Source organism: Larus michahellis, chromosome 19 (genome assembly GCF_964199755.1).
Source record: "Larus michahellis chromosome 19, bLarMic1.1, whole genome shotgun sequence".
Lineage (NCBI taxonomy): Eukaryota > Metazoa > Chordata > Aves > Charadriiformes > Laridae > Larus > Larus michahellis.
The window spans coordinates 8,260,097-8,287,860 of NC_133914.1; the positions used below are offsets into that span (position 1 = coordinate 8,260,097).

At 39.6% G+C, this 27,764-nt stretch overlaps 1 protein-coding gene across 6 annotated transcripts; it reads left to right on the plus strand.

Moving 5' to 3' along the window:
* On the plus strand, window positions 1-26,906 carry HNRNPR (heterogeneous nuclear ribonucleoprotein R). 6 transcript variants are annotated; one of them, XM_074563261.1, is made up of 12 exons: window positions 1-246; window positions 748-930; window positions 7,341-7,509; window positions 9,818-9,936; window positions 10,371-10,478; window positions 11,181-11,294; window positions 17,858-18,034; window positions 20,688-20,823; window positions 21,931-22,136; window positions 23,123-23,272; window positions 25,316-25,437; window positions 25,630-26,906. In XM_074563261.1, exons 2-12 carry the CDS (start codon window positions 856-858, stop codon window positions 26,240-26,242), a joined length of 1,989 nt encoding a protein of 662 aa, XP_074419362.1. In that variant the 5' UTR covers window positions 1-246; window positions 748-855; the 3' UTR covers window positions 26,243-26,906. The 6 variants fall into 6 exon arrangements, with proteins under 6 accessions (XP_074419362.1, XP_074419363.1, XP_074419365.1 ...); XM_074563262.1 differs by having other exon boundaries at window positions 30-246; window positions 7,344-7,509; XM_074563263.1 differs by lacking the exon at window positions 1-246 and adding an exon at window positions 5,205-5,322 and having other exon boundaries at window positions 845-930; window positions 7,344-7,509.
* Window positions 26,907-27,764: the final 858 nt, after the last annotated feature.

The window sequence follows — 27,764 nt, forward strand, 5'->3', positions numbered from 1 at the left end:
AGACTGAAGAGGGATGGTTCACACGACCATATGTACACACACACACAGATTCTCTGAATTCACTTTGAGCCGTGCTCCGGGGCTCAGCTCGGCCGGATCATGCACACGTTCACTATGTCACACAGCAGCAGGACGAGGAGATGAAGAGAGCACGCCACCGTTGGTGCCAACGAGCTGATTTCCCACAGACTTATGTATTTACTGCATCAAGTCTGCACTCATCAAGAGCCTGATCAAGCAAACCAGGTAAGCAGGCAAATTACATTTAATCCCAGATTAATTACAGAACAGAGGCCCAGACACCGGAGTCCCCCTGAGAAGGCTCATGCTGCCACTTCGCCTCCTCACCCCCAGCCGGCCCCGACCAGCCCCAGCACCGGCTGCCTCACAGCAGGACACGGCTCCAGCAGGGCCCGCCGGCAGCGCCCAAGCCAGGCCCACAGAGGGGCTGCTCCGCCCGCCTCTGGGCCGGAGCGAGCCCTGCCGGTTCACCTGGGCCGGCAGGCCCACGCGGGCGGCGCCGAGCCCGCTCCCCTCAGGCGGCGGCTCCGCCCGGGCGGGCAGGAGCGGAGGGACGACCCCGCGCGCTCCCTTTGTTCGGAGGCCACGGGCGGCGCTGCCCCTTTAAATCCCCCCAGCGCCGGGCTACCGGCGCGCCGGGCTAAAGGCGCTACGCCATTGGTTACAGCGCCTCCCTCTCATTGGTCTCCGGGAGGAACGGCGCGTCCCGCCTCCCGCTTCTCATAGGCGCCGCCACCCGCTCGTTGAGAGCGTGAGGCCCTGAGTGGGTGAAGCAGTGGTCCCTGGAAACAGTTCCGGGAAACCCCGCGTGTTGCCGGGGTCGCGCCGCCGTCCATGAGGAGAAGGAGGAGCGCGCGCCATTTGCCGTCGCTGCTTGGGCCTGAGCTGCGCCGCGCAGGCCCCGCTCCGGTGAGTCCGCGGGGAGCGTGGGGGGCGCCAGGGGCCGCTTCGCGCGGAGGGGGGGGTGCTCCGCGGCCGGGGTCGAGGGCTTCAGGGCAGGCCTCGCGGCGGGGCGGGCGGCCGCGGGCTCCGGCTAGGCCCGGCGCTGGCGGAGGCGGGCCCGGGGCGCTCGCGCCGCGCAGCAGAGCGGGTCGGGGGCGTCGCTGGGTGCCGGCCGCGGTGGGGCGGGCGGGCCGGCAGCGGCGGGAGCTGGCGCCGGGGAGCGGCCTGGGGGCGGGCCCTGTGGCCTGGTGGGGGAGGGCGGCTGGGCCCGGCGCGGGCCCTGCGCGGGGTGGGGGTGGGGGGGCGGGCGGGCGGCCGGCGGCGGGCTGAGGCGGCCCCGCTGCGCCCGCCCGCGCGGGTGCGGTGTGCATGCGGCGGGGAGCCGGGACGCGCTCTGCGCTGCGAGAGGAGTCGATTTCTCCTCGATCCCCGCCCGGCGCCCCAGGTCAGCGGGACGCGCTGCCATGTGCCGGTGGGGAGCGGGGGAAGCTTTCGGCAGAAAGCGCATCGCTGTCGCAGCGCTCTCGCGGATCTCGCGTAGCGTGTGTCGCGATAGAGCCGGCTGTGGGGAGGGCAGACAGCCCGGCTGCTCCTCGCAGCTCTCCGGTGCGCGCTTAGTGCTTCCGTTGAGAGTAACGCCTGTCAAATGCTCTGAAGGAGAAATGCTCCAGAATTTTGTTGCTAAGATATTGTTTTTCTTAAACGACGTTTCACCACAAGCTTTTACTAAATCTTAAAAAGTTTTGCATAAGTACGTCATTATTACTGTTATATTTAAAATGAGGCTTTGGTCACTGGGTCTTAGCGCCCTTCTTACCTGTCAGTTTTTGAACGTGGCTAATTATGTACTTAAATTATGCTGGATTACTTTTTTTGAAAAAGTTGCTTGGATTCCCCTTCCCTGCATACTGCACTAAAGCATCCCACCAGCAGTGATGCGTTTATGCTGCAAAGGATGTTGATGCTCATGAAGCTCTTTTCTTCCTTTTTATTTTTTTCTCCCTTTTGAAATTACACTTTGTATAACACTGATCTTTTTATGTCTCTTCTAAAAGTAAAGGTGATCTAACCAAAGTTCTGCATCTTGCAGTGTAATTTTTCTTAATTTATGCAAACTGTGGTGTTTGCAAACTAGCAGAGTTTGCTTCATAATTTTGTATCCTAGAAACTGTTTCCCATGAGTTCTTAATACCGTTACTTCTCAGTTTTTCTGTCTTGATGTGAACACTGTTGGAATAACATTTGAGTGTCAATTTACTACTCAATTTACTAGTTTTGTCAAAAAAAGGAATATTCCCTGCTTTCTTAGGCAAAGATCTGAAAAGTTTTTTAAAGATAAATTCGTCAGAACAAAGCTCATTTTTGTTGAAGTGTTGTGTTGAACTGGAGTGCCGTGAACGTTGGTCTGTACAACCCAGACGATCAGATGAGCTATGAATGGCCAGCTCCACTTAGGAACGGGCATGTCCAGGCTTTAGAGTTCAGGTTAGCAAAATGTAGTAGCTGCTGATGCAGGCAATGCTGTACTTTAATGGCACTGATGTGCACCTTGCTAAGCTGTTGTGGTAAAGTCATCTCCCACGATACTTGTGTTAGATACTGAAGCATAGTTTCTGTACAGGCTGGGCTAGTCTCTTGCTTAGCACCATGATGGAGGCTCTCAGATTTTTTTCATTCCATGGGGTTATGGAGTGGGAAAGACTGAGAACTCTCCACTGGAGCGGTGAGGGTGCTAACTACACTTAGTTTTGAAGATAGTCTACTGCTGAAATGCTGGTATGGCAGCCTGGCTAATGTGTAAAGGTCTTCAGGATGTGATAACTTTGAAACAAGTCGTCTTGTAATTGATGCTAATATAGTATATCATAACGAAGTTATTAAAAATGTACTTGCTGTGATTGAATAAGATATGGTACATATGGCTATAATGCCTTCATGTAAAAAATAAAGGGCTGTGCCAGTAATGTTGTGAACAAGTGAGGTTTTAATTAACCCCCAGTTCAGTCTTTTGATGTGAGTCGTTATCTCCCCTTCACTCATGTGTTCCTTATCTTCCTGTTTTGACAAGAGCCTTCTTGAAGTGTAAAGCATAATTTTATAGGGATTACGCTTTTCTTGTGGTTCATTTAAAAAAAAAAAAAGAAAACACCACAAAAGCCCAACAACCAAGTTAAAAACAAACAAACAACAATCCCAAAATTTCTCCTCAGTGCTGTTTTTAATGTGGTATAACTTAAATGTTTGACACAAATAACGTATTGGGTAGAAGGAATAGTAACATAAGCAAGTTGAATGATTGGTGCAAAGCTTTTATGTATGATTTAGTTATGCTTCCTGTGCACCTGAGCTAAACAAGTACAATTTAGTTCGTCCATGAAATCAGAAATCACGTAGCAGAAGGCTGAAAACAGCACTGGTGGATAATCTTCTGTGAAGTTGGTTATGGTAGTTTGAGATATTGTCCCTTTGCCAGAAATTGCCATTCCTGTTCACTTAAGTTGTTACTAAGCATGTTTTAGTTAACTAGACTATGAATTTATAATTAATTTGATGGAGTTATACTTAGATAGTCTGTGGGTGGCAATCTCTGCTAGAGGCATGGTATAAAATGCAGGGAATAGCAACGTCACGGCTGTTTAATCAGTGATTGTCAGATTGAGGCTGAGATCAGGTTTCTGTTTTCAAGATGGCATTCGCTGTGAGGCTCAGGTGTGCGTTATTTTTTTTTTTCTTTCATTTTCTAGGAAAAAGTACTATTTGAGCCATGTGAGCTATCAAACATGAAAAAGAATTGTTTCTAGGTAACTTAGAAGCACCTGTAGTTTTAACCTCCTACTTGTTGTAGGATTAGAGCTTAAAAAAGGCAGTAGTTACTTAGCAAATTATTCTTTTGAGGCGCAGGAATTCTAGGTGAAAGATAGTGTGTGTCTTACACCGTGCTTTGTATCATTCACAGTCTTCAGGAAAACATTGTTGGCAACAGCAGTGTGAAGTTTGAAACAAAGCAATCCTCCCCTTCCCTGCACACTCAGTTCTGCAGCTCTGAGGTGGGGAAGCTAGATAACTTCTCAGGCACCAGTGGAAATTCTCCTTGACTATATGAAGTTGTCCCTAATGTGTATTTATGACTGCTGCTCATTTGGTACACTTTCGTGTACACTCTTTCAAATTCATGCATTTCTGTATGTTTTAAAAACAAATACATATCCAACACATACTAATATACATAATCCTTTATTTATAATCCACACTTAAAATCATTTAGTTTCAACCAATCTCTGTTTTTTCTAGATATTTGAGTTACTTAATGCAGATGAAACATTCTTGTGTGGGTGCTCTTCTATGTGGCCTGGCTTGTCATAGGCTGAGTCACATGGACACACTGTGTATACAAACATAGGTATCATTCGTCTTTAACATGCTTTTAATATTTTTTTAGGGGATAAGAAAAATGTTAGTAAATTAATTGTTTTCCTTACTGATAAAATTCAGTTAAAAATATTTCCTTGATAGCTACACGTAGCTGATGTTATCTAGAGGAAGAGCTAAAATATCTCTTTCATCTATTTCAGCTATATACGTGACTTTCACCCACATATCTGTGCTGAACTCAGAGTGCAGATTCAGTATTGTAAGAGATGTAATTTTGCTTGTTGGTGATCATTCAGGAAGAAAAGTCAGTCTAATCTCAGATTTCAGCCCAAGCTTGCAAAGCCAGCAGGGCATCTAGTGCTATAACTGTGAAAAGAAATAAATTTATTCTGGATGCTGTCAGGACCTGAATATTTTGACAGCTATGTCACTTCAGATTTTTCCAGAGTAAATTTCTTTAAGAAAATCTTCTAAATTAAGTTTATGTGACAGGAAACAACTAAAATTTGAACACCCAAATGGAACTTTTCTGGCCGGTGAACATGCTCTGCATTTGACATAAGTTCTTTGTGAGGATACTAATTCTTAAGCAAAACTAAACCATGCGGCTAGTGAATTAAAATGCTGAGACTTAATTTACGTTGTCTACACGCCTACTTAAAAAAGCATTTGATCAGCTGTGGTGCTGTGTAGTAGTGTGATACTGAGGGGTTAGATATTGCTCCACACACTGGTGTATATTTGTCGTGTATGTAGATGTCTCTTCCTGCCGTTAGGCTGCAAGTCTTGCCTGTCAGAAGTTTGAGTTATTGAACTGCAGATGAAGTGTTTCTCCCTGGACACAGAATAGCCATCAACCTTTTGTTCAGTTATAGGCAACACTGAGAACAGTGCTAAACTTTTGAGTGTGTGACACTTGAAAGCTACTCCGGGTTCACAAAAAAATGATGTCTGGGAGCATCACCATAAGCCATTGAAATTTAGAAGGTACTTGTAATTGTTTCACATAACTTTTCTGTATTTATGTTTTGGCTTAGCCTCACAGTTCTTGGTGTGGGTGTTTTTATTTTTTTTTATTTTTTTTGCGTACAGAGAAGACAATATATGTGTAAGTAACTGATTTCATAAGGTAGTAAAAAGGTGAAAACAAACAAACAAAACCCCCTCCATATATCTCTTTTTGTGTATATCATCCTATGCATTTTTGAGAAGAGGAATTTAGAATGGTAACTCTACCCAAAGCATTTTCAGTTTAACTAAACCCCCTCTGCTCTGTAGTGTTTCAACTTTGAGATCTCGCAGAGGCTATCTAGCAAACAGACATCTATCTGATTTATGTTTTCCATGATTTTTGTAACCTATAGAAACTTCACGTTCAGTTAGCGTTTTGAGAATTCAGCTAATGCTTGTAATGATAGGTAAGCATTATTGTAGTCTTTGAGTACCATTTTTTTTTATTTATTCTGTGATTAGGCTGTAGTCACAGCTGCTTTTCAGTAAACTGAACTGGTTAGAAAATAATTTCTCTTTGTCAAGTAGAGAATGCGTGTGTTTATGTATGTGCTATGTAGCTATGAAAAACTTCCTCACTGGTTGCATAAAGAAGTGGCATCTGACAGAGAAACAATGTGAGGCTGTATTATGTCTCTCTAAAATTGCCCTTCAAGTCAAGACAGCTTTAGTAAAATCATTACTTTTCTGTCTGAAGAAAAATGATTTTTTTTTTTCCTTGCTCAAGCTTGCAGATCTTCATAGGATATCTTCCAAAAAGTTCATGAGCCGTAGTCTAGAAGGGATGGGTATACAAGTGCCTGTTAGAGGTGTGATTATGTTTGGAGACTTGTTTTGCAGCAGAGTAAATAGCTTGAGGCTTCAGCATTTAAAAAAAAAAACAAACCAAAACTGTTCTTGAATCATCTTCATACCTGTATTCCAGTACTTAATTGCATTGCTCTGACCATGCTGCATATGTCTGTCTGGTTATCATTTCACTGCTCATCATCAACTTCTTCATTATCTTTTGAAGCCCAAGGCTCATTTCATTTCTGAACTTAACAGCTGATCATCCTAATGTTCTCTGCTGGGTAGTTGAATTGTCTCTTGTCAGCCTTTTTATTTGAGAGTACTAAATGTCAGCTGGCTGGCTAATTGAGAAACTGAAACTGTTTTTAATGAATTGGGCAAAGCCCACTGGAATTGTCTGAGAAGATAGTTGTGCATTTTTTCAGTGCACATATTTGGAATCAGTTTTTTAATTCTGAAAGCAAGTCTTATTAAGAACTGAAGATGCTGCAGTCATGGCTTCCTTTTAAACCAGTAAGTTATATATTATAAAAAAAGTAGCTGTGATTTCTAGAGCTTCTATTTGAGTAAAACTGAAAGTGTGGAAACAGTTCAGTTGCAGCTTCAAATTATAATGTGCATTAGAGTGCAATGTTTCTATCCTTACTGAGTTCTGACAGTATCATAAGAAAGTGTTTGGCTTGTGCGCAGCATATTGGGTTTGAAGGAAGACATGGCAACAAGCCAAGAAAATGAAAATTAGCAAACAAGTATTGACATTTTTATACATTAAGCTACCCTGCAGGGTTATGTGTTCACTAAATTTTAAATGGTTGTTTTAAAAGTAGGGGAATGGGAAATGAAAATAGCACTAGCTCTTCTGATTCTTCATTTAAGGATGTTATTATCGTATCCCCGTATATTCTAGCTGCTATGGTAACCAGTTAACTTACCGACAATCAGCAGATAAAGTTTAGACATTGTTATGTACATGAAGTACATTTTTAAAAAATTATGTAAATTCTTCCATGTACATTTTCCACAGTATTAAGGGTTGTACTTTCTTTTGAAACTTAGGTCAGCTGCATCCAAAAAGTATTAAATAAAACTTTTGATATAGGTCATTTGCAGCATGTATACAAATTAGTTTAGATAAATCATGCATTGTCCTACAAACTAGTTATTTCTGGCTTATTGTAATATAGCTCCTGAATTTTTTCCAGCAGCATAATAAAATGGCTAATCAGGTGAATGGTAATGCGGTACAGTTAAAAGAAGAGGAAGAACCAATGGATACTTCCAGTGTAACTCACACAGAACACTACAAGACACTGATAGAGGCAGGCCTCCCACAGAAGGTGGCAGAGAGACTTGATGAAATATTTCAGACAGGTATAATATGCATTTCTTGTTTCTGACTGGTTATGAAAGTGAGGGCATACCATTTTCAAATTTTTATAGATTAAGGTTTAAAAATTCATTGTTTTTGATCTGTGTAGCTCTGAATGTTTTGCTACTTTGACTTCCCTAAAGGCAAATTGGGTTTGACATTGACTAATTACTTGACACATCCTTAGAGTTGTATGTGATATCTTAGTTGCTTTAGGGCACAGAGCACTAGTTTCTTAGATGTTGTCAAATAAAGATGTATGTTTGAGCATACTAAACTGTACTTTTTTTTTTTTCTTAAATCCGAATCATCATTTTGCTTTTACTTTTCTACTGTCAACTCCTCACAGTGGTTCTTAAACACTCAAAGGCTGGATAGGTGACTTAGTGAGAGAAGCAACTAGCTTGTCTTGCCTGGGACTACATTTGAATTGAGTCTGCCTGTGGATTTTTTTGTTCTCTCTAGTTCTGAGTGGACAGTTTAATCCATGTTGGTTGTTACACCGAAATGTTCAGTTTGACACTAACTGCTTTTCAACAAAGTTGAGGACTAAGCTATCTAGCAAATAGAGTAATATCTTGCTGGTAGCAAGTGGTCTCTGCAACTGATAGAGAGGTTTCTTAATACACAAAGGTTTTTCTAGTTTGTTTTTGTAACCCCCTTATTATTTTGTCCTATAGACAGAGGCTTCCTTTTCCTCTTTGGAGTGTGTTATATGAACAGATTTACAAGAAGCAGTAGAAATGCTCTATGCGCTGATCTTGAATGCCTTGGTGGCAAGATGTCAGTTTTTGTTGAAACAAGTCAAAATTCCACTGATGAAGTGAAGGCAGTTCAAAAACAATAGCTTACCAATCTTCAGTATGATACTCTGGCTCACATGGATGATGTCTTTTGGAAGTCATTCACAGTGAGCTTTCATCAAGCCTTTACCAGCTTTTATTGGCTTTAGACATGCACTTTCTAACTGTGGGTCATGATGATGTGCACTTGATGGTTTGAGAGGAGGTATAAGTGCCTGGTCAGAGGAACTTGTGGGGCTCTAACATGTGTTGCAGTTAGGTTGTGTTGTGAGGAGTTCTCAAGGGACTTAAAAGCTTTCCAGCCCAGAACTTGACTACCTAGTATAATTCTACTGCATGAGTAACCTGAAAACATTTATTCACACTTCCTTAATGCCACTGAAGATGTTTGCATTGTGCAGGTGTTTTGTCAGTGAAGCAAACTACTTTTGACACCCAAGCTAAATTTGGGGTTGAACTTTGGGATTTTTAATCTGCTGAGCTCTTACATGAAAGATACAGGTGCCTTCCAATATGCAGGATCACTTCTGAAATGTAGTCCTTGGGCTTGGCACTACTGTGCATTTTTTGAAATCAAGTAGTGGTTAAATAATCTGTGTATTTTGGACATCTGGCTGTTGCAAAGTGTGTGGAGTTCTTGGTATCAGTCCTAAATTTTGCTGTGTAGTTTAAAAAGTGCAAATCTTAGTCTGTACTTCTCATGCTCCACAGCTTAATGCAGGTGCATTACAAAAGGAAAGAAATAACCCGTAAAGATCCTTAAACAGAAGAAGTGCTTCAGAACTGGTCCAATGTTTCTTGGGGGAGTCTGTACCTGTAAAATTAACATTATCCTTTTCGGGTACATAGCAGGACTCGAAATAATACCTTTTTGAATTCTAGCTCTTGAAGTTGCATAGAGCAACAAAATGGGTAAAAAAGAAAAAAAAATTAGACATACAGAAAGTCCACTGATTTTTGCTTTTTGAAGTTGGAGAAAAGAGTGAACAAATCATTCTACTTCCTTATATTTTGTGGGTTAGAGCTTCATAAGTATTTGATCATCAGTTAGGTAGCTCCTTTTTCACAAAGTATAGGATACCTGTAATGTTCACGTCAGCTTACTCTAGAACAGCTCCATTCAAGAGAAGGAAGTGTGAAACTCAAAATGAAAGACAAACAAACAAAATCCAAATTATTAGAAGTGAGCCGGAATTCACTGTTTCAAACGCTGGTGTGTAGTACTGCTTTTATGCAGCACAGTGGATTCCTGAGTGTTAGAAAACTGTTACACGTGAGGTATAGTCTTGCACATCAGTTAGTACTTAGGTATATACATTTTAATTTAACTTTTTTCATTGTTGTACTCATGTTCTTTCATATACTTGTGTAGGAGTATGTAATTATATTAAATGTATAATTCTGTTGCTATGGAACGTAACTTTTTGACTTTAAAAGCAAACTGCATAGTACTTAGTTTTTATGAAATTCAATAGAAATCTGTAACTTCTTTATCTTTAACTTTTAGGGTTGGTAGCTTATGTCGATCTTGATGAAAGAGCAATTGATGCTCTTAGGGAATTTAATGAAGAAGGAGCCCTCTCTGTATTACAGCAGTTTAAAGAAAGTGACCTGTCGCATGTACAGGTAAGGTGAGAGCTCCAGGAGTGTGTTCTGGCACTATTGGCAGGAGAGTTGTAACTTAGAAATTCATTGATGTTGCTGTATTCTAACATTTCAAACCCAAATCACAAGCCCTTTAAAAATTGCCTTAAATGTGTAGGTATTTGAATGCAAAGCAAAAGCTCCCAGATAACAAAAATGAGTGTGCTATTGAGAAAATAAGGTAAAAATACTACCTGGAATCTGATGATTTTTTCAGTCTGACAAGTTTATTTGGTTCATTGTTATATGTTTATAAAGGATGTTTTCTAAAGGATTTCCAAAAATGTTTCTTTTGACACTTTCTTTATTGCATTGGCTTGATATAGTGACCTCAAGGTATGGAGTGTGTAAGATTCGGTGGATTCACAGGGCTTTTCATATGCACAATTGAATTATTTTGTAAATTGTATCTACAGAACAAAAGTGCATTTTTATGTGGAGTTATGAAGACCTACAGGCAAAGAGAGAAACAAGGCAGCAAAGTACAGGAATCGACGAAGGGACCAGATGAAGCAAAGATTAAGGTAACATTTAGAAAATACTGATTATTCTGTACTACCTGGTATATTACCTGTATGCAAACTGAAGTAATTTTGGATGTACTTAAAAAGCATCAATACTACCTGGATAAGTATCTTCACACTTGGCTTTAAAGAAATATATGACAGAGATCCAGAAGAGAGAGTGCTTTTTTGAAATGCAGATCTTCCTGATTACACAATTGCCAAAAAGTGTGAACTTAATGTTATGTAAGGTCTATGAAAAATATTGATATGTATTTAAGAATTGTCCTAGTGGTCCTTTTCTATTAAAGTTTTATGCACTCATAAAATCACTTTGAGACTGACCGGACATTTCAACAAGGTATTAATCTGTTAAGAAACTCTTCTGTTGTGCAAAAACTTAAGTACAGAGTGGGTGAAAAGAATTGCCTGGTGTTCTGGAATTCTTGGGTTACTACATATAAAATTGAAAATAAGGGAGAAGAAAAATCAGTTCTTTCCAGTTACCTTGTAGTGTAAAACAAGTGTTGCTGTGTGTGGTGGTAGTTTTTTAAACTCCCAAAATAATAGGGGTTTTTGTAAGTTCTGTTTGTCCATGTATACCTTGTTACCAAATGTGGCAAGGAGCAGATAAGGAAATGCTTATCTTAGGACAGTTTTAAAATTCTTAGTATTTTAATCCACTGTGCTCCCCCCATAACTAATGTGACAATTCTTTTTCAGGCTTTGCTAGAGAGGACTGGTTACACTTTGGATGTAACTACAGGACAGAGGAAATATGGGGGCCCTCCTCCCGACACTGTATACTCTGGTGTTCAGCCTGGTATTGGAACAGAGGTTAGTATATACAGACTAATCTGTTATTTTGAGTATTTGTGCAAACTGATAAAGAAATACTTGAAAATAAAATTATATTACAAGTGAAAATTTAAAGTATTGCAGAGGAAAACATTCTTCTATGTTTGTGTGTCTCAATCAGTCTGTCTTACTCTTACTTACTTGACATTAGGAAGCATTTCTTTACTGAGAGGGTGGTCACACACTGGAACAGGCTTCCCGGGGAGGTGGTTGATGCCTCAAGCCTGTCAGGGTTTAAGAAGCATTTGGACAATGCCTTTAATAACGTGGTTTAACTTTTGGTCAGCCCTGTGGTAGTCGTGCGGTTGGACTACCTGCCCGTTGTAGGTCCCTTCCAACTGAACTATTCTGTTCTATTAAGGACTGAAAATACTCAACTGATCTTAAGTATTTTGTCCTGTCGGTGGTGGTTAGCCTCTTCAGGAAATCACAGGAAAGCTGTAAAGTTGGCTGTGCTTTAATACTATTCTGAGTATGTTTTTATACTTTCAAGTTTCTTGAAGCATGCTAGAATGGGTAACTTGTGGAAACTCCCTTAAGATAAGAACATAAATGCTTCTCCCATGAATCAGCATTAGAGGCTGTAGCAAAACCCAGCCAAATAGTTATAGAAACCATACCTCTACCAAGTTAACTTATTGCTGGCATATAGTAGGATTTAAAGACTGAATACGGCTTTAGAGATGCTGCTTGGTTTGGCTGTCTGAGATGCTGAACACCTCGCTGAAATGTGTATGCCTTACTAAATGTAGTCTTTTGCTCTTACTCTTGAGCTCTGAGGCATAGTAATCAACAACTTCAGCATGATTTGGTAGACTAGGCAGAGCGTGTTTGAACACATGTTACTGGAGATTATTGTGGCACTTTTCCCCCCGCCCCCAGAATGAAGTGGGTGTTTTGTGTGGTAGTTTTTTTTGGGTTTGGTGGGGTTTTTTTGGTGTTTTTTTTGTTGGTTTGTTTTGTTGGGGGTGGGCTGGGGGGAGCTTGGTTTTATTTTGGGGGGGTGGGGGGGATTGTTTGTTTTTGTTTGTTTTTCTTAAGATTTTGAGAACTGCTCTTCTGTCCTCAATAGTTGTGGTTATAAAGGAGTGTAAATGCCTCTTTTTCTAATATGAAAGAATGAGATGTATCCCTTTGGATTGTGGCAGGTAATATTTTGTGTTTGAAACTTAAGTAATACCGAAGCTCTCAGAGCTTGTGCCAGTTCACATATGTTGATGGCAGAACTGTCGCTGATGTCAGTAATAGCAAACCTCTGGCTTTTAAGGATACCCAAGTACTGTTGCTGATTTCAGGAAGATTCATACTAGGTAGACTTTTTTTCCCCCAAGATGTATCAGATCTTTCGATTGTAAATATTTGTATGCTGACTGATTTGTCTTTTTAAAACATACAGTGGAATTCATTACCCGTTAACTGTAGCTTTAACTCTCTTTCAATATGTACTTGAACATTGTGCAGCAAAACAAAAGTATTGATAAATAATCTTAGGGATGTTCAGCATGTTGAACGTTCACAAATTGTCACAGTGACTATTTTGCTGAAAGGATTATGTTGGTGAAGCTGTCCAATGTATTTTTTCAAGTGGGTGGGCTTTAAGAGCAGCTGGACCTTTTTGGAATGTGATTATGTAATAAAGACAAAGTAGTTACAGCTGTGCAGAAGCTTGGAGGAGAAAATAATTGCAGTAGGATTTGATGTTAAATTTGAGTTTTCCTTTTATTTAAGGACCTGCTGCTCCAATGTAAAGCATTTTGCTTATAGTGTGGTCGCATGGTGTTGATACTTGGAGACTTATGGGAGTGTTTATTGGATGAGAATGGAAGCAATTATTTGGGTGTTTCCTTCTCTCCTTCCACTGGCTTTGTCATTTGCATCTGCAAACATTGATAACTGCTTATCATCAAGGGGCTTGTACTGTGCTCCTTTGTTTTGCTTAAAATTTCTAAGATGTGTTTTCTCTGCTTTTTCTTACCTCCTGTTACACCAGCGGTTCTTAAAAATGGTTGGAAGGGTTTTAAAAATAGATTTATTTATTTATTTTCCCTCTTCCAAGGGACAAAGGTGTAGTCAGTAAGCACGTGGGGAGATTCAAGGACATGATTCAACCTGTGTATCTGCACAAACTTCAGTTTGGTTATAGATTCCTCGCTTACCTATTTGCAAGGCTTTGGTCTCTAGCAGGTTGTTTTGTAGTTTATTCTAAACACTTTGAGTACTCTCTGTCACGCTGTTGTGACGAGTCTTTGTTACAGAAGTTCTTTCGGAGGTTCTTCTATAAACCACCAGATTATATTTAAGAATATGATGAACTTCTTGAACATCTTTCAGGTTATAGATTATTTTCCATTCTTTGAGATGCTGAAGCTTTTATGTATACCATCAAGAAGATGCTTAGAAGCATTGCAGTAAGGATGATTTCTAAAGGAAATATTCATATTACATGAAGAAAAATAAATTCCTTGGCAAGGGGAAATAATTGGAATGGGTCCTTGAACTGAAAGATGATTTACATAACTGATGCTTTTGCATGATGTTTTTGGGTTTTTTTGTAACTGATGATTTGCATAGTTTATCAAGCTCTGCTTATGTATGCCTGCTCTACACTAATTGTAGTTTATCATTTTACTAGAGTATCTGTGCAAGCAATGCTGCCATTTTTGGGGTATTCTTAAATTCCATTTTTTTTCTACGCAAAACTACTTGCAGTTGTTTTATTGTGGTTTGAAATACACCAGTTGTTCAGCAACATTGGAGGACATGTAAGCAGTAGTAACATCTACACAGCAATTTCAATAACTTTTGAAATTAAGTTCAGACAAGACGAGGAAATAAAATGTTATAAATATTTAATTCAATTCAGTCTCAGCAAAGACGAGTTTAAGTGTGTAAGGAACAAAAGGAATTTTGGTCACAAGTCCAATGCTAGTCAGGGGTGAAGAAGCTTTCATGCAAACAAGACAAGCATTCAGTGTTTCAGTTGGATATTGATGGATGGTAAATCCAACATCATATCTGTAGTATCTGCATTTGTGGGTAGTATGTAATAAGGTTGAGCTGTATTTGCTAAACAGGTTAAAATATATATTTTTCAGTCCTGATCTTCAGTCTGCTGATTGAGGAGTTTGTAGTTGTTAAATTCAGGGAAACAGAAGGATTTTTTTTTTTTCCTCTTTAGAGGAGCTTAAAAAAAATCTGACATTCATAGGGCCTGTCCAGACTAATGTTAAACCAAAAATTAAGGAGGTGACTGGGGGGTTACTTGATTTCCATTCTTCACTTTTTGGTGCAAATGAATAGAATACTGTTGAAGGCATGGTATGAAGAACAGGAGGCTTCATTGGTAGCTGTAAAATACTGGCCCTTTACCCAACTATAACAGGGATAGGAGGAAAGCACTTTTCAAAACTAGCACAACACAGCCAGCATGAAGAAAGTAATTGACTTAAATCTGTACTAATTGCTGGAATCGTCTCAGTTTTATTGAGGGGTCTCCAGATAAAGTCAGTCCTATTCCTGAAGTTTTGAGAGACTTCTATTTCAGTGTTTTTCAGTGATGTGAAATAAAAACTTGAGAATTCTGTCAATATATTATTTGCCCGTAATGTGCTAAGATGATGTGCAAGGTTAAATAGATGTTTAGACTGTGCAGAATGGAGGAATTGCTACATGTCCTTGTAAGAGCTGAAATTTACTGGGTAAGTAGTATAAACATAGTCTTTGAACATTGTTATCAAAAATGCAAAATTGCTTTTAGCTCTGTGAATGGTAAGTTGGTATTGCATCTGCTCCTCCATGGGTGCGTGGTCAGAATTTTTGACAAAGCTGGAGAAGGGTTGTGAAGCTAACTTGCAATCTGAAGAATGATACGTTACTGGAGATGTTGGGGCAATTTAACCTGCTTTTGTCCATGATCAATTGAATGGGAAGGATCAGATACTGTAATAACTCTAACTTAAGAAGCAATGGTATAATAAACTCAGCAGGAGTTGAACTAGACAAAGCTTGTGCTGCTTTTATATGCAAATGGAATGTCTCTTTTGTACTGGAAGAACTGTGGAGGTTCAAAGGTTTTTCCACTTCCATTTTAGTGAAGATTGTAGATTTGGATGAGATGAAGCAGTCGTGTGGCCTACACTAATTAACACTCAAATCTGGCATTTAGGAAAAATTGACTGCAAAGCACATGAAGAGCACTGTTAAAAGGAGAGAGGTTTTGAGGAAGCTCTTGCAATGCTGCAGTACACTTCTGTTAGCTTTCGATGACAACAGAAGAGGCTCTGTTGAAATAACTGAAGGACGCATCATCTAGTGGATTGCACCCCTCAATAATGTTCAATGAAGTTCAAGAAACTGAAAATGAATTTTTTCTAGTTAAGGCTTTTCATAATTAATTTTCTAAAACAGTAATAAGAAGAACAGTGGGGTACTCGAGTGCTTTGTACAGGTCCTTTAGGCAGCAAAACTGGAAAAAGTAAGTCTGATGATCAGTGTTTCCAACAAAAACCCGGACATGATTCAGTTGCATTCTACTTCGACACGTTCTCTTACATGTTTCACTGATAATACCAGTTTCCAAAGTTTTTCCAGGGTACTTCTGTTGTGGAACTAAAAAAAATATGAAACAAGACATGTGATGTTTACGTTCTTTGGTATTTCAGCAACTTTATTCAAGCTTATCAACATATCTGAACCAAAGTTATTGCAGATGTTTCTTCTGACCCTTGCAGGATGTTCACCCTGTGTTTGTCATGTCTAGTATTGATCTTGTAGTTCATTAATGTATTAAGTTTACATGCTCAAAGCAAATTCACTTAGATGTGAATTACTCCCACAGAGTTACCTTGTCCTTCTGTTATAAATGGAATTTACTCTAGCATATAGGTGAGATATGAATGTATTCAAATTAAATCCTTAATTCTGTTTCTCATACTAGCTCCTAGAGTGTATTACCTGAACTGAACTGTAATAGCAGTCTTGTGGAATTGTCGGTGGTCTAAAGTTTGTAGAGAGTGAGCCGAAGAGACTGGAAAGAAAGGAGGAAACAGAAGCTTTCAGGATGGTAAATCTTTGCTAAATAGCTGGGAAAGTAGACTTTGTATTTGGATTAGGGTTTTTTCTCAGACTTTCTCAAGTCTGTTCTGGTGTGTCACTTCAGTTTCTGCTGGAAACATGGGCAGCTGAAACAAAGAATTTAATGTGGACTTTTACATTTGACTGACTTAGAAACAGTTACAGTTTGTGGAGAGTTCAAGTGACGGTTTCACTGTCTTGGTAGCAAGTGGAGTTCCTGTCTTGTGCATTTCCATGATGGTATCAGTTTTTTGTCTTTTAAGAACTGTGCATGGGTTTTGGAATGAAATCTTCTAGGTAAAGACAATGGGCTTTTTGGGGCGACGAGGGGAAAGCCTGTTGGCTCTGCCATTGAATTTCCACTCAGTATAATAAATCTGTTCCTTTTTTTCCCCCAATAGCAAATAAACCACGATCGATTGGCATTCACACTGAACTGAGGGAAGCTAAGCTAAGAGAAAGAAATGTTCTGGAAACTGAATTTCAGGAATATCTGTACAGCATAAAGAAATATCTAAAGGCTCTAGCTTTCCTTTGGAGGAAAATAATTTGTGTTCCACATTTAAAAAAAAAAAAAAAAATCAGTCATCACGCTCCCCTTGTGGATTTGTTTGTATTAATGCTTACATGGGCATTCTGAGTGTCTTTACTTTGGGAATTATCTGCGCAGCCTTCAGTACTAGATATGACTCTGGCAAGGCCCTGCCTAGAGGGAAAAGGTTGACTCCTCCTGTTTTTTGTTTTGGTGTGTGGTTTTTTTTTTTTACTACAAAAAATATTTGAAGTAAAATAAATACAATTTGATCTTAATGGGCGTTAGGAATGCTTTGCTTGTATTAGCAATTCAGATATTTTGAGACCAAAGTTTATTGTTGTCACTCTGTGTAAGAACCAAAAATGTGAGGACTCCATGTTTTTTCAGGGAAATAGAAGAACATTCAGTTGGTAGAAGCTAAAACAAATACAGACTAAAAATGAGATTACAGTATATATATATACAGTGGAAAACATTTATTGGGTAATTTAAGGATTTTTGTAGACATTTTTCCATCTCTGTAGCTTTCTAATGAAGATTGGGCTACAGAATGATTTGAAAATACTGCAAGAGCTAGGAAGTGCTTGGCCTGCTTTAATACAGGATACTTAACTCCGTAGTCTGTAAGGTCTTTGTTTTCAATTGCCAAAATTATAAGCAGGTAAGAACCATTTACCTCTTTAGTGTTGGAAGTTTATAACCTCTTCAATATAAATAGCAAAAACAGGTTTTCCATATGTAAAACCTAGTACTAACAGTGGGAGGCTTAGAAGAGTTAATAGGATATGTGATAATGTTGGCTGCAGCGATGGCTACCGTATTTCTGCTGTGATGGTTTATGCTGCACTGTGCTTCCTTTCGCAGGAACTTTCAAATATTACAAGTAAGTTTGGATTTCTGAAAAAGCTTTGTTTAAGTGTCCCTTCCTTTTTAGGTTTTTGTTGGTAAGATTCCCCGAGACTTGTATGAAGATGAATTGGTACCACTCTTTGAGAAGGCTGGTCCAATTTGGGATCTACGCCTCATGATGGATCCTCTTTCTGGTCAAAACAGAGGTTATGCTTTCATTACCTTTTGTAGTAAAGATGCAGCGCAGGAAGCAGTCAAACTGGTAAGTAACTTATTTTCAGACTGGACAAGATAATGTAGACAGCAAACGTGTTGGTAATCTCTTAGATAATGAAGTCTTTGAAGTGTTTGATTAGAGCATCCATTGACAGACTCAAAATTTTACTTTCTTAAAAATTGCCTCCTGATTTGATTTAGTACGTACAAATAATGCTCCTAGGACTGTAGTCTACTCTAGCATGCTGCAGTCTGCTGGAGGTACTTGGGCAATTATAGTAAGAGCATACTGATTACAACTGGAAAGTAAGTTCTTTAAGCTTCACTGTGTTTAAGTTTTATCACCCTTCCTACTGTAAAGAGCTAATTAGAGATTCTTTGTTTTGCTGCTGCTGTGGAGGAGGTCTCTGACTTGGTGCTCTTTATGGTTCACAGTGGCCTTTAGCTCTTTCCAGTGGCAGTCATGCAGTCAGCTCAGTACATGGAAATCTGGCTTGGCCTACATCTAGTCATTTTGGGAAAGGACACAGAGCAATCCCTAGCGAGTTAAGAAGAGACAGCAGTCTGATTCATGCCCTGGTTCATTGGGCCTTGCCTCTGCCTGAGAGGAAGAAGTAGAATCAGGCACACCAATGTGTATCTCTCAAGGTTTTGGATATGGCTGTGAAATACTGCTTGTACTTTGAACCTAAACAGGTGAAATGCTTTGTCTCATTTGCCTGAGCAGAATTCATCTGATCCTGCATGAAGAAGGGGGGAAAACCCTAAACATCTAGTTAAGCTGGGTGAAAACAAACCAACCTAGAGAAACTCAAGAAGTGATTCTGTTGCATTGAAGGGCTTCAGAAGGAGTCATTGCGTCTAAATGTTCCACTGTTTTTTCCCTCAAATATTTTCATGTACTTAGAAATAGTTGCAGTTGTTAGGTTAGGCTTTTCCAGGTTAGGAATTGCACGTCCCTACTTAGGCTGTTTTTCCTTTCTAGAGCCTACTTAGATGTTTCCTGAGGGAGATGCACAAAATAGGTTTTTGCAATTGATTGCTTCTGGATTTTGGTGTTTGAAGTTGGTGGATGTGAGTTACTGTAACTTATGAAGGAAAAATTGTTTTGAAACTTGTTTCTTTTTTTGACCAAGTTGAAGGTGCTCAGAGGCGTTACTTGAATTTTTTGCTGATTGAGGGAGATGAAAGGGAAGATGCTGAAGTGACAGGAGATTTAGCAAGTGATGTGCCATTTTTGGAAGACTGGCCTCCATACGCTGGATATGGCACCGAATAAGTGAATTTGTGTGAATATATTACTTAAGTCTGATATCTGGATTTCCTTCCCCCTACCTCCTCCACCCTACCATTATTCAGTAACGGAGCCAGGCTTGTATTCAGGTGAAATATTTTCCAGAGACTACTGGGGAAAGGAAAATGGGGCAGACACATGCTAAATTTTGGAGATAATTAAACCTTGATGGCAAAGTTGAGGTTCATTCAGAAAATGAACTTGAAATTTTGAAGTCTTGGTTTCTCTACACCAGGTGGGCCTTCTGCTTGTGTTTGCAGGTGAAATGGTTATGGTTGTAGGTAAAATGGCTTTGTGGGATAAAATGTCATTTGAAAAGCAGACTCAGATTAAGTTCATGGCACTCAAACTCAGTTTTACTATGTTACGAATCACTGTTGTATTTGAAACTACATTCTGAGATGGTTTTGTCTTCCTTAAAGTGATCTTGTTTGATAGCCTGTGGTACCTGAACATTGCTCAAGTTGTTCTTGAGTATGAAGAAGTTTACTGAAGGTATTACTCTGTCGTCTGTATGACTATGTCTCAGCTAGGGTAAAAAAGGCTGAAAACTTGCTTTTAAAGAATTGCATGAGACTTTCAGAAGCTGGCTGATGATCAAACATCCATCCGCTTAGCTTGTGTTTGAAAATCCTACCGAAAACAAAGGTGATGTCTATCTTGAATTCTTTCTTTTTTTTTTTTAAGGTTGAACTCTCGTACCTTTGAAGACCTATTGGGAGTGTTAGTGTTGTAATCCCAGTGTGGGCAGAAGCATGAAGCAGTGGGCTAATTTTTTTTTTAATGGGAAGGTTTAAAACTTAACAGTAAAATTTGTAGAGTCTTAGCATTTACAAGGTCAAAAAAAATCCCTGTGGTGGGGACAAGATCACACATTGATTTGGACTTTTGAGTATCTCACAGCAAATATGCTCAGTGTTTAAAAGCTGTCACAGTAAAGTGGAAGAGCTCATAGTATCTATAACGCTGTGTAAAAATAATCGCTATAGTAATCTTGAATGCTTATTAAAAACAGCAGCAATGACTGACATTGAGTTCCAGCACAGGGAGCCATCACCAGTTGTCTAGAAAGATCTTTCAAGTCTGAGATAAACAGTAGGTGAATGAATTCACCCCATGCAGTTTCTGTCTGTTTACACGTTGTTCCTTGTACATCAGTTTCTTGCTAGCTTTCCATTCAGCAGAACTTCCAAAGTTTCTAAGGAAAACCTAAGCTCGGCAATGTTTGTCCAAGTGAATGTTGATCCAAATATTGCAGTTCTAGCAATTCTCTTGCAATGTGAGTTCAACATGCTATGTATAAAAGTAGTAGATCATGAAGAAAATAGATGATTTCATGATTATAGGGATCTTGTTATCCACATCATTGTGGAGGAAGCAAATGAATGGCTTTTTGTTTTCTCAGTGTGACAACTATGAAATCCGTCCTGGGAAGCACCTTGGAGTATGCATATCTGTGGCAAACAACAGGTTATTTGTTGGGTCAATTCCAAAGAATAAGACTAAAGAAAACATATTGGAAGAGTTCAGTAAAGTCACAGGTAAGACCTTCTTCACGAGTTTGTCACACTGATCCCAAAATTCCATTCAGTCCCTCTGTTTTATAGGTCCAGTTGTTTGACAGACGTGTTCAGCTGTCACTGAAACTATTTCCAAGTTGGATTCCAAGTTTGTTTCTGGTAGAAATTTTCTGTATCAGCTACATTTTATGGTGGAATGCAAAGGGATTAGTGTCGGTTTTGCTGATCGTTAAATGAATGATGTCATAGGTTTACAATTTGAGATGGAAACAGCACAAATGAACTCAGAAAAAAGTGAAGGTCTAATTCTGTTACCTGTTCTAGCTTCCTGTTGAAGGCTCTGTATTTGTAACTGGATCTACAGTAGATTCTGCTTTCACAACGGTGTAGCTTTCGGGGAGCCTCAAAAAAATGTATAGTTGAGGAATGATGGGGAGGAGGGAATACTAAATCAGTTTAGAGGGAATGTTACTGTAGAAGTAGTTAATGACAGGTTAATTTCTGTCCCAGTTCTTCAATGTTGTTCCCCGGTATATGCAGCAAGTAGGAAGAAAAGAAGTCAGCTCACCACTGGAAGGATGCTTCTGCTTTAAATAAGATACTGAAGTCTTGATCACTGCCTCTTGTTCCTGTAGGATAGTTTTAACCTACTGCTTCTTTTTTTAGGATTGCTATTTATAAGTACTTCAGGGAAATGGTGAAAACAGAAAGTGAATATTCATTTAGTTATCTCTCCTCTTTTTGGAGAGATGTGGAAGAAATTCTTTTCAGCTTCCCCTGGAGGCGGGGAGATGCCACGTATTAATGCTGACTGCTTTTCAAAAATGTCAAAATGGTAAAACAAAATATAGAAAACTTACACCGTGTGAACTGTTTAGCTTGATGTTTTGCAGGGCCTAATTGTGAGGTAAGTTTGTTTTGGAAAATTTCACATGCTGGGTGACCTGTTTCTGGGCAAATTGGATCGATATCTTTTATTTTGCTTTTCTTGTGCTCCCTCTCCCTTTCAGGAGTTAAATTCAAGGCTGTGTATTACCAAAAAAAACCAAAAAGTGAAGGCATTTTAGAGTAGACTCTAGATTTTTTTTCTTCCTTTTGAATTTTGATACTAAAGACCTGTTTTTTCAGAGGGTTTGGTGGATGTAATCTTGTATCATCAACCTGATGATAAAAAGAAGAATCGAGGATTCTGCTTCTTGGAATATGAGGATCACAAGTCAGCAGCACAAGCTCGCCGCCGCCTGATGAGTGGGAAAGTAAAAGTCTGGGGAAACGTTGTGACAGTGGAATGGGCTGATCCAGTAGAGGAACCTGATCCAGAAGTCATGGCAAAGGTAAGTAAAACCTTAACTCGGTGCTCTTGTGCTTTGGGAGGAATTTCTTTATGCCATAGCGACAAATCTTTGTTGCAGCTCAGCAATGCTAGTTTTGAGGCGTGAAGAGCAATTGGAGGGCATTTTTGTAGTAAGCCATGCAAACTGCCATGGTCTGAGCACTGCAAATTCGTTGCCTGTGTAACATGTTAGGAACATGCCGTTGTAACAGACTGCTGTAGACAAGGGCGAATGGGCATGAGCTGGACCACAGGGAACTCCACCTAAACATGAGGAAAAACTTCTTTACTTTAAGGGTGGCAGAGCCCTGGCACAGGCTGCCCAGAGAGGTGGGGGAGTCTCCGTCTCTGGAGACATTTCCAAACCCGCCTGGACGCGTTCCTGTGCCACCTGCTCTGGGTGACCCTGCTCTGGCAGGGGGTTGGACTGGGTGATCTCCAGAGGTCCCTGCCAACCCCTGTCATTCTGTGATTCTGTTTGTATTTAAACTACTGACGTACAGGTTATCCTACTGGATTGGCACATCGGTCTGTTCAATTATCTGCTTCCACTGATAATGAATACTAGCGGGTATTTTGTAAAACTATTTTCCAGAGGGAGAGGAAGCTAAAGTTCAGTGTAGGTAAATGGCATGCTCCTTTATCCCTGTGTTTTGGGGTAACTCTTTGTTGCTCTTGAGGTCTATTACTAAAATCTTACTGGGATTTGTAGCATCCCAGAAGCAGAAAATCAAAGTTGGATATTCTTCTGATCGTGGAAGGAAACTGTGGAAGGAGAGGAGTTGTAGAAACTTCATACAGGTAACTACGAGGCTATCTTTTTTTTTTTTAATTTTTTTTTATTTTTTTGACAGGTACAGAATTTAGAAGGTTACCCAAAATTTCTTAAAGCCGATAAGGAGGGAATAACATCTTACTACTTTATCTTAGTTTCCTTTCAGGTTTGACTTTTAAAGATTACAGGTTGCTTTCTCACTTTTTCACCAGGTGAAAGTTTTATTTGTAAGAAACTTGGCCACTACTGTGACAGAAGAAATTCTTGAGAAATCCTTTTCTGAATTTGGAAAGCTGGAAAGAGTAAAGAAGTTGAAGGATTATGCTTTTGTTCATTTTGAGGACAGAGGTGCAGCAGTGAAGGTATGTTGATTATTCTTTCTTAGCTAAACTGATGTGAGCAGTGGTATTAAGAAACTTCTTTACAGAAAATATCTAGACAAGACAATTTGTAGAGCCCATTTAATAAGGTTCTCATTGTGAGGATTTTAATACTGATAATTTTGTTCCTATGATTTCAGCAGCTAGGAGGATGTGAAACTTGCAAAGGACAAAACTGTAGCAAGTTAACAAGTAGACTGGAAATGAGGTATAGACCCATGCAGGAGAGTCTAGAGAAGAGGGGGAAAAAAAAAGATCAACCTAGACAATCTTTCTGAGGAAACACTGACAGAAGGTATCAGTCGTCTCTCAAAGACCCCTGTTTAAAGGCTCTGTGTAGTTTTGGAGTGGCAAAAGTACAAAATAGAAATTGCGAGGTAATTAAAAAAAAAAAAAAAGTGCTTTGAGAAGGGGAGAAGAATGGCACTGGCAACTCCTTTAATGCATTACCTATTTTTAACTCTATGTGCTCCCTGGAAGGTTTCTCCTAAATCATTTCTTAGATGTTGGAGGTCATTACTGTAAGCTTCAAAGGTGTCTACCTCTTTATCTAGGAGCAGTTGAGAAGGTCGTTCATCTCCGCTGTTTGTACTTCAGTGGATTGAATTCTGTAGGAATTACGCAATCTGTTTTTTAAATCCATAGTTTGTAGAGGGAAGGAGGAGGAGAGGAAGCGTTTTGCGCCTGAGAGTCTTGAGCAAGTATATTGTATGTGGCTATATAGACAGTTCCAACCTTATTAAACACTTTATAACCATGTAATAGCTTATAATTTTCCCGCCACCAAACCAAGGTTTAGAATACTCTTGAGTTCGGCTTTAGGATAAGTGTAGCTCGTATTTCTTGAAGTTGAAGTCAGTTTGGATGTTTTAGACAACCTGCCCAAGAGAGGTTAAGAGATTGTTGACATAGAAGGCGTGAGTCACAACATTTCCAGACATGTTTTATTGTAGTATTTTTTTTTTAAACATTCTCCAGTCCCTCCCCAGTAGACATTACTTCTAAATGCTCTGTTAGATTTGAGCAACTGAAAACTTGTAGCAGATGAGAACAGGTAGATCAAATGCAGTACAGCAGAGCGTCTCCGATGCTGCTCTTCTCTGAAACAAGCTGAATACTACTGCATCTGCCCCATGTGACCAATTTATGGGCACTAAATTGGTTTATGAATTCCGTGAGATATTTTTGCGTATGGATGTGTTGTTCATTTTTAATGAAAGCGTTATTATGATACGAATACATGGAATTGGCTCATTGATTCCAGTGTCTACTTAATTTTCATACTTTCTTTGAAATAAATCGCTATGATCTCTAATGTTTTTGAGGCATGTTGCTGTACAGACCTGTAATGTCTTTGTTAATGCAAATATTAATACCCAGAAATGTTAAATGCGAAGCAGATCACTCCAGGTAAAGAATCGGGGGGTACTTTGTGTATGTATGTTAAGCTCTCTTTGTGTGTACACTTGATAATTACAAAATACACATTACTTTTCTGGAGGATTGTTTCCTCAGTTCATGAGATCACCAAGTTTTAATAATTTTTTTCCCCTTAAGTATCTGTCCTCAGAAATAGTTGACTTCCTAGGAGGCACTCATGGGGCACATTCAACTAGGTAGGAAGCCCAAATATTAAAAAAACCTCTTTTGTGTGCATGACTTACAAGTACAGCAAGCGTTTGTGTCAGTGTGAGTAGTGAGAACTTCTGTCGATGTATTTCTGAAAGATATCTGGGCGATACAGGAACATACAAGGTGATGGTGTTACGTCTGAGTTTTTAAAAAATAATGGTAAATATATTTTAATACCATTTTCTTATTATATGAAGAGAGTATTTTTTTAAAATGCTGCTTCACTGTAACTTGAAAGAGTAATATGTAGTATTCTGTTTAAGTAGCACAGAAACAAAGCACATGGCATAGTTCACCTGGGGCCGCCCAACCCTTTGGTTTCTATCAGTAAGTTTTAGTTTCCTTTGGAACGGAAACAAATTTTTAGTTGTTTCTCTTCTAATTTTTGTACAGGCTATGAATGAAATGAATGGGAAAGAGATAGAAGGGGAAGAAATTGAAATAGTCTTAGCAAAGCCACCGGATAAGAAAAGGAAAGAACGTCAGGCTGCCAGACAGGCCTCCAGAAGTACTGCGTGAGTGTTCGTTCTTGCACTACTGTAACACTGCAGAATGAAGTTCTGCTGTAAAATATGAGCTAGTTTAGAAGAACCTGAATGAATTTTCTTTTCTCCATGTTTTCTATTGTTAATCAACAAGGGTAAATTTATACTTTAGTTTGGGAGACTTTTGAAGGGAAATAATTGCATGTTTCTTTTTCTTAATAGGTATGAAGACTATTATTACTACCCTCCACCTCGCATGCCACCTCCTATTAGAGGCAGAGGCCGTGGAGGGAGAGGTGGATATGGCTATCCCCCAGATTACTATGGCTATGAAGATTATTATGATGATTATTATGGTTATGACTATCATGACTACCGTGGTGGCTACGAAGATCCCTATTACGGCTATGATGATGGCTATGCTATAAGAGGAAGAGGAGGAGGAGGAAGGGGTGGGAGAGGTGCCCCTCCACCACCTAGGGGGCGGGGAGCACCACCACCAAGAGGTAGAGCTGGCTATTCACAGAGGGGGGCACCCATGGGACCGCCGAGAGGAGCCAGGGGTGGGAGAGGGGGTCCTGCACAGCAGCAGAGAGGACGTGGTGCTCGTGGAGCCAGGGGCAACCGTGGGGGCAACGTAGGAGGCAAGAGAAAGGCAGATGGGTACAACCAACCTGATTCCAAGCGCCGTCAGACCAACAACCAGCAGAACTGGGGCTCCCAACCCATCGCTCAACAGCCGCTCCAGCAAGGTGGTGACTATGCCGGTAACTATGGTTACAATAATGACAACCAGGAATTTTATCAGGATACTTATGGGCAACAGTGGAAGTAGACAAGTGAGGAGGGATTGAGAATATTGGAAACATAGAATTGGCTGTAGCTCTACATCCTTCAAAACAAAATTGGCTTAATGTTTCATCCTTCAGTAGCGATTGGCTGCCATTTGTATTGGGCTGAAGAATCACTCTATTGTGTATATACTCGAGTCTCTTAGTTTTCTTTTTTCATAAACGCACTTGGACATTACTGGGCTTGCAGAATTCCTGAACTCCATATGGGGTTTCAATGCTTTTATCATTTTAGGCTTCATTTTAGCAGTTTAAAAGCAGGAATGGCACACTGTTCAATCATGATTTTGCAGAACCTCTGGTTTTGGACAGTTTCTTTTTTTTTTTTTTTTTTTGATTTGGGATAGACTACATAGGAGTATGCTGTACATAAAAGTAAAGCTAGTGCTTTGTCTTAGTAGTTTTAAGAAATTACAACAAATTAAGTTTTCTTGTATTGAAAATAACGATTGTATGTTTTGCATTCCTAGAAGTAGGTTAACTGTGTTTTTAAATTGTTATAACTTCACACCTTTTTGAAAATCTGCCCTACAAAATTTGTTTGGCTTAAAACGTCAAAGCCGTGGCAATTTGTTCCTTGATGTGATTGTATTTCCAATTTCTTGTTCATGTAAGATTTCAATAAAACTCAAAAATCTATTCAAAACATTACCTATTTCAAATTCAATTGTGTCCTAAAACATTATTTCATTGGTAATTCTTGCGAAAAACATTGTTTTCAAAGTATAACTGCCTATGTGAGTGATCAAATTCATGCAAAATTTCTTGTGCTTTCCAACATGTAGCCCTGTGGACATCAGACTGAAAACTAGGAGAACTTGCAGATTGCCCGAAGGGCACTCTTTGTTTAATTGCTGTTCGATAACTTAACAACATCTAATTTTGAAACCTTTTTTTCTTTTAAAAAGTGTTGAAATGTATCCAAACATTCACGGAGATCTAATTTAAATATATTCTTCTAATGTAATGTGGAGAAGGAAGCAGAGCCTACAATGGTGTTAATTTTGTTCCTTTTCGTTATGTACTGTGGAGTCCCTCTAGAGGCTATTCTGGTAGGATCCAGTCGTATTGTATTATTCAGCGTACAAGCACATAGGGAAATGGGTTTGATCTCAAGCCTAATATTTGCCTAGGGATGAGAATTATAGATCAGGTGCTGTGGCACAGTAAACTAACTTCTTGCTACAGATAACACAAACGTACTCTCCATATCCTGCTTATTTCTGTCTTGACGTTTTAATTTGATGTTCTGCCATGATGAACAATTTGCCTTAGAATTCTCATGCCTTGTAATAAGGCTGTTTTTTAAAAAAAAAAAAAACAAAACCCAACAAAAACCAAAACAAACAAACCCCCAAAAACCCAACCCATAATATCTTTTGGGGGCATTACTGGCTACATTATTGGGGTATTATGTGTTGCTTTGACCCTTGTCTTGGACATTACCAGATGTCAATTTTAACTGGCAAGTCGTGACATTACTCTTCTGTTGCATCTGAGCCATTC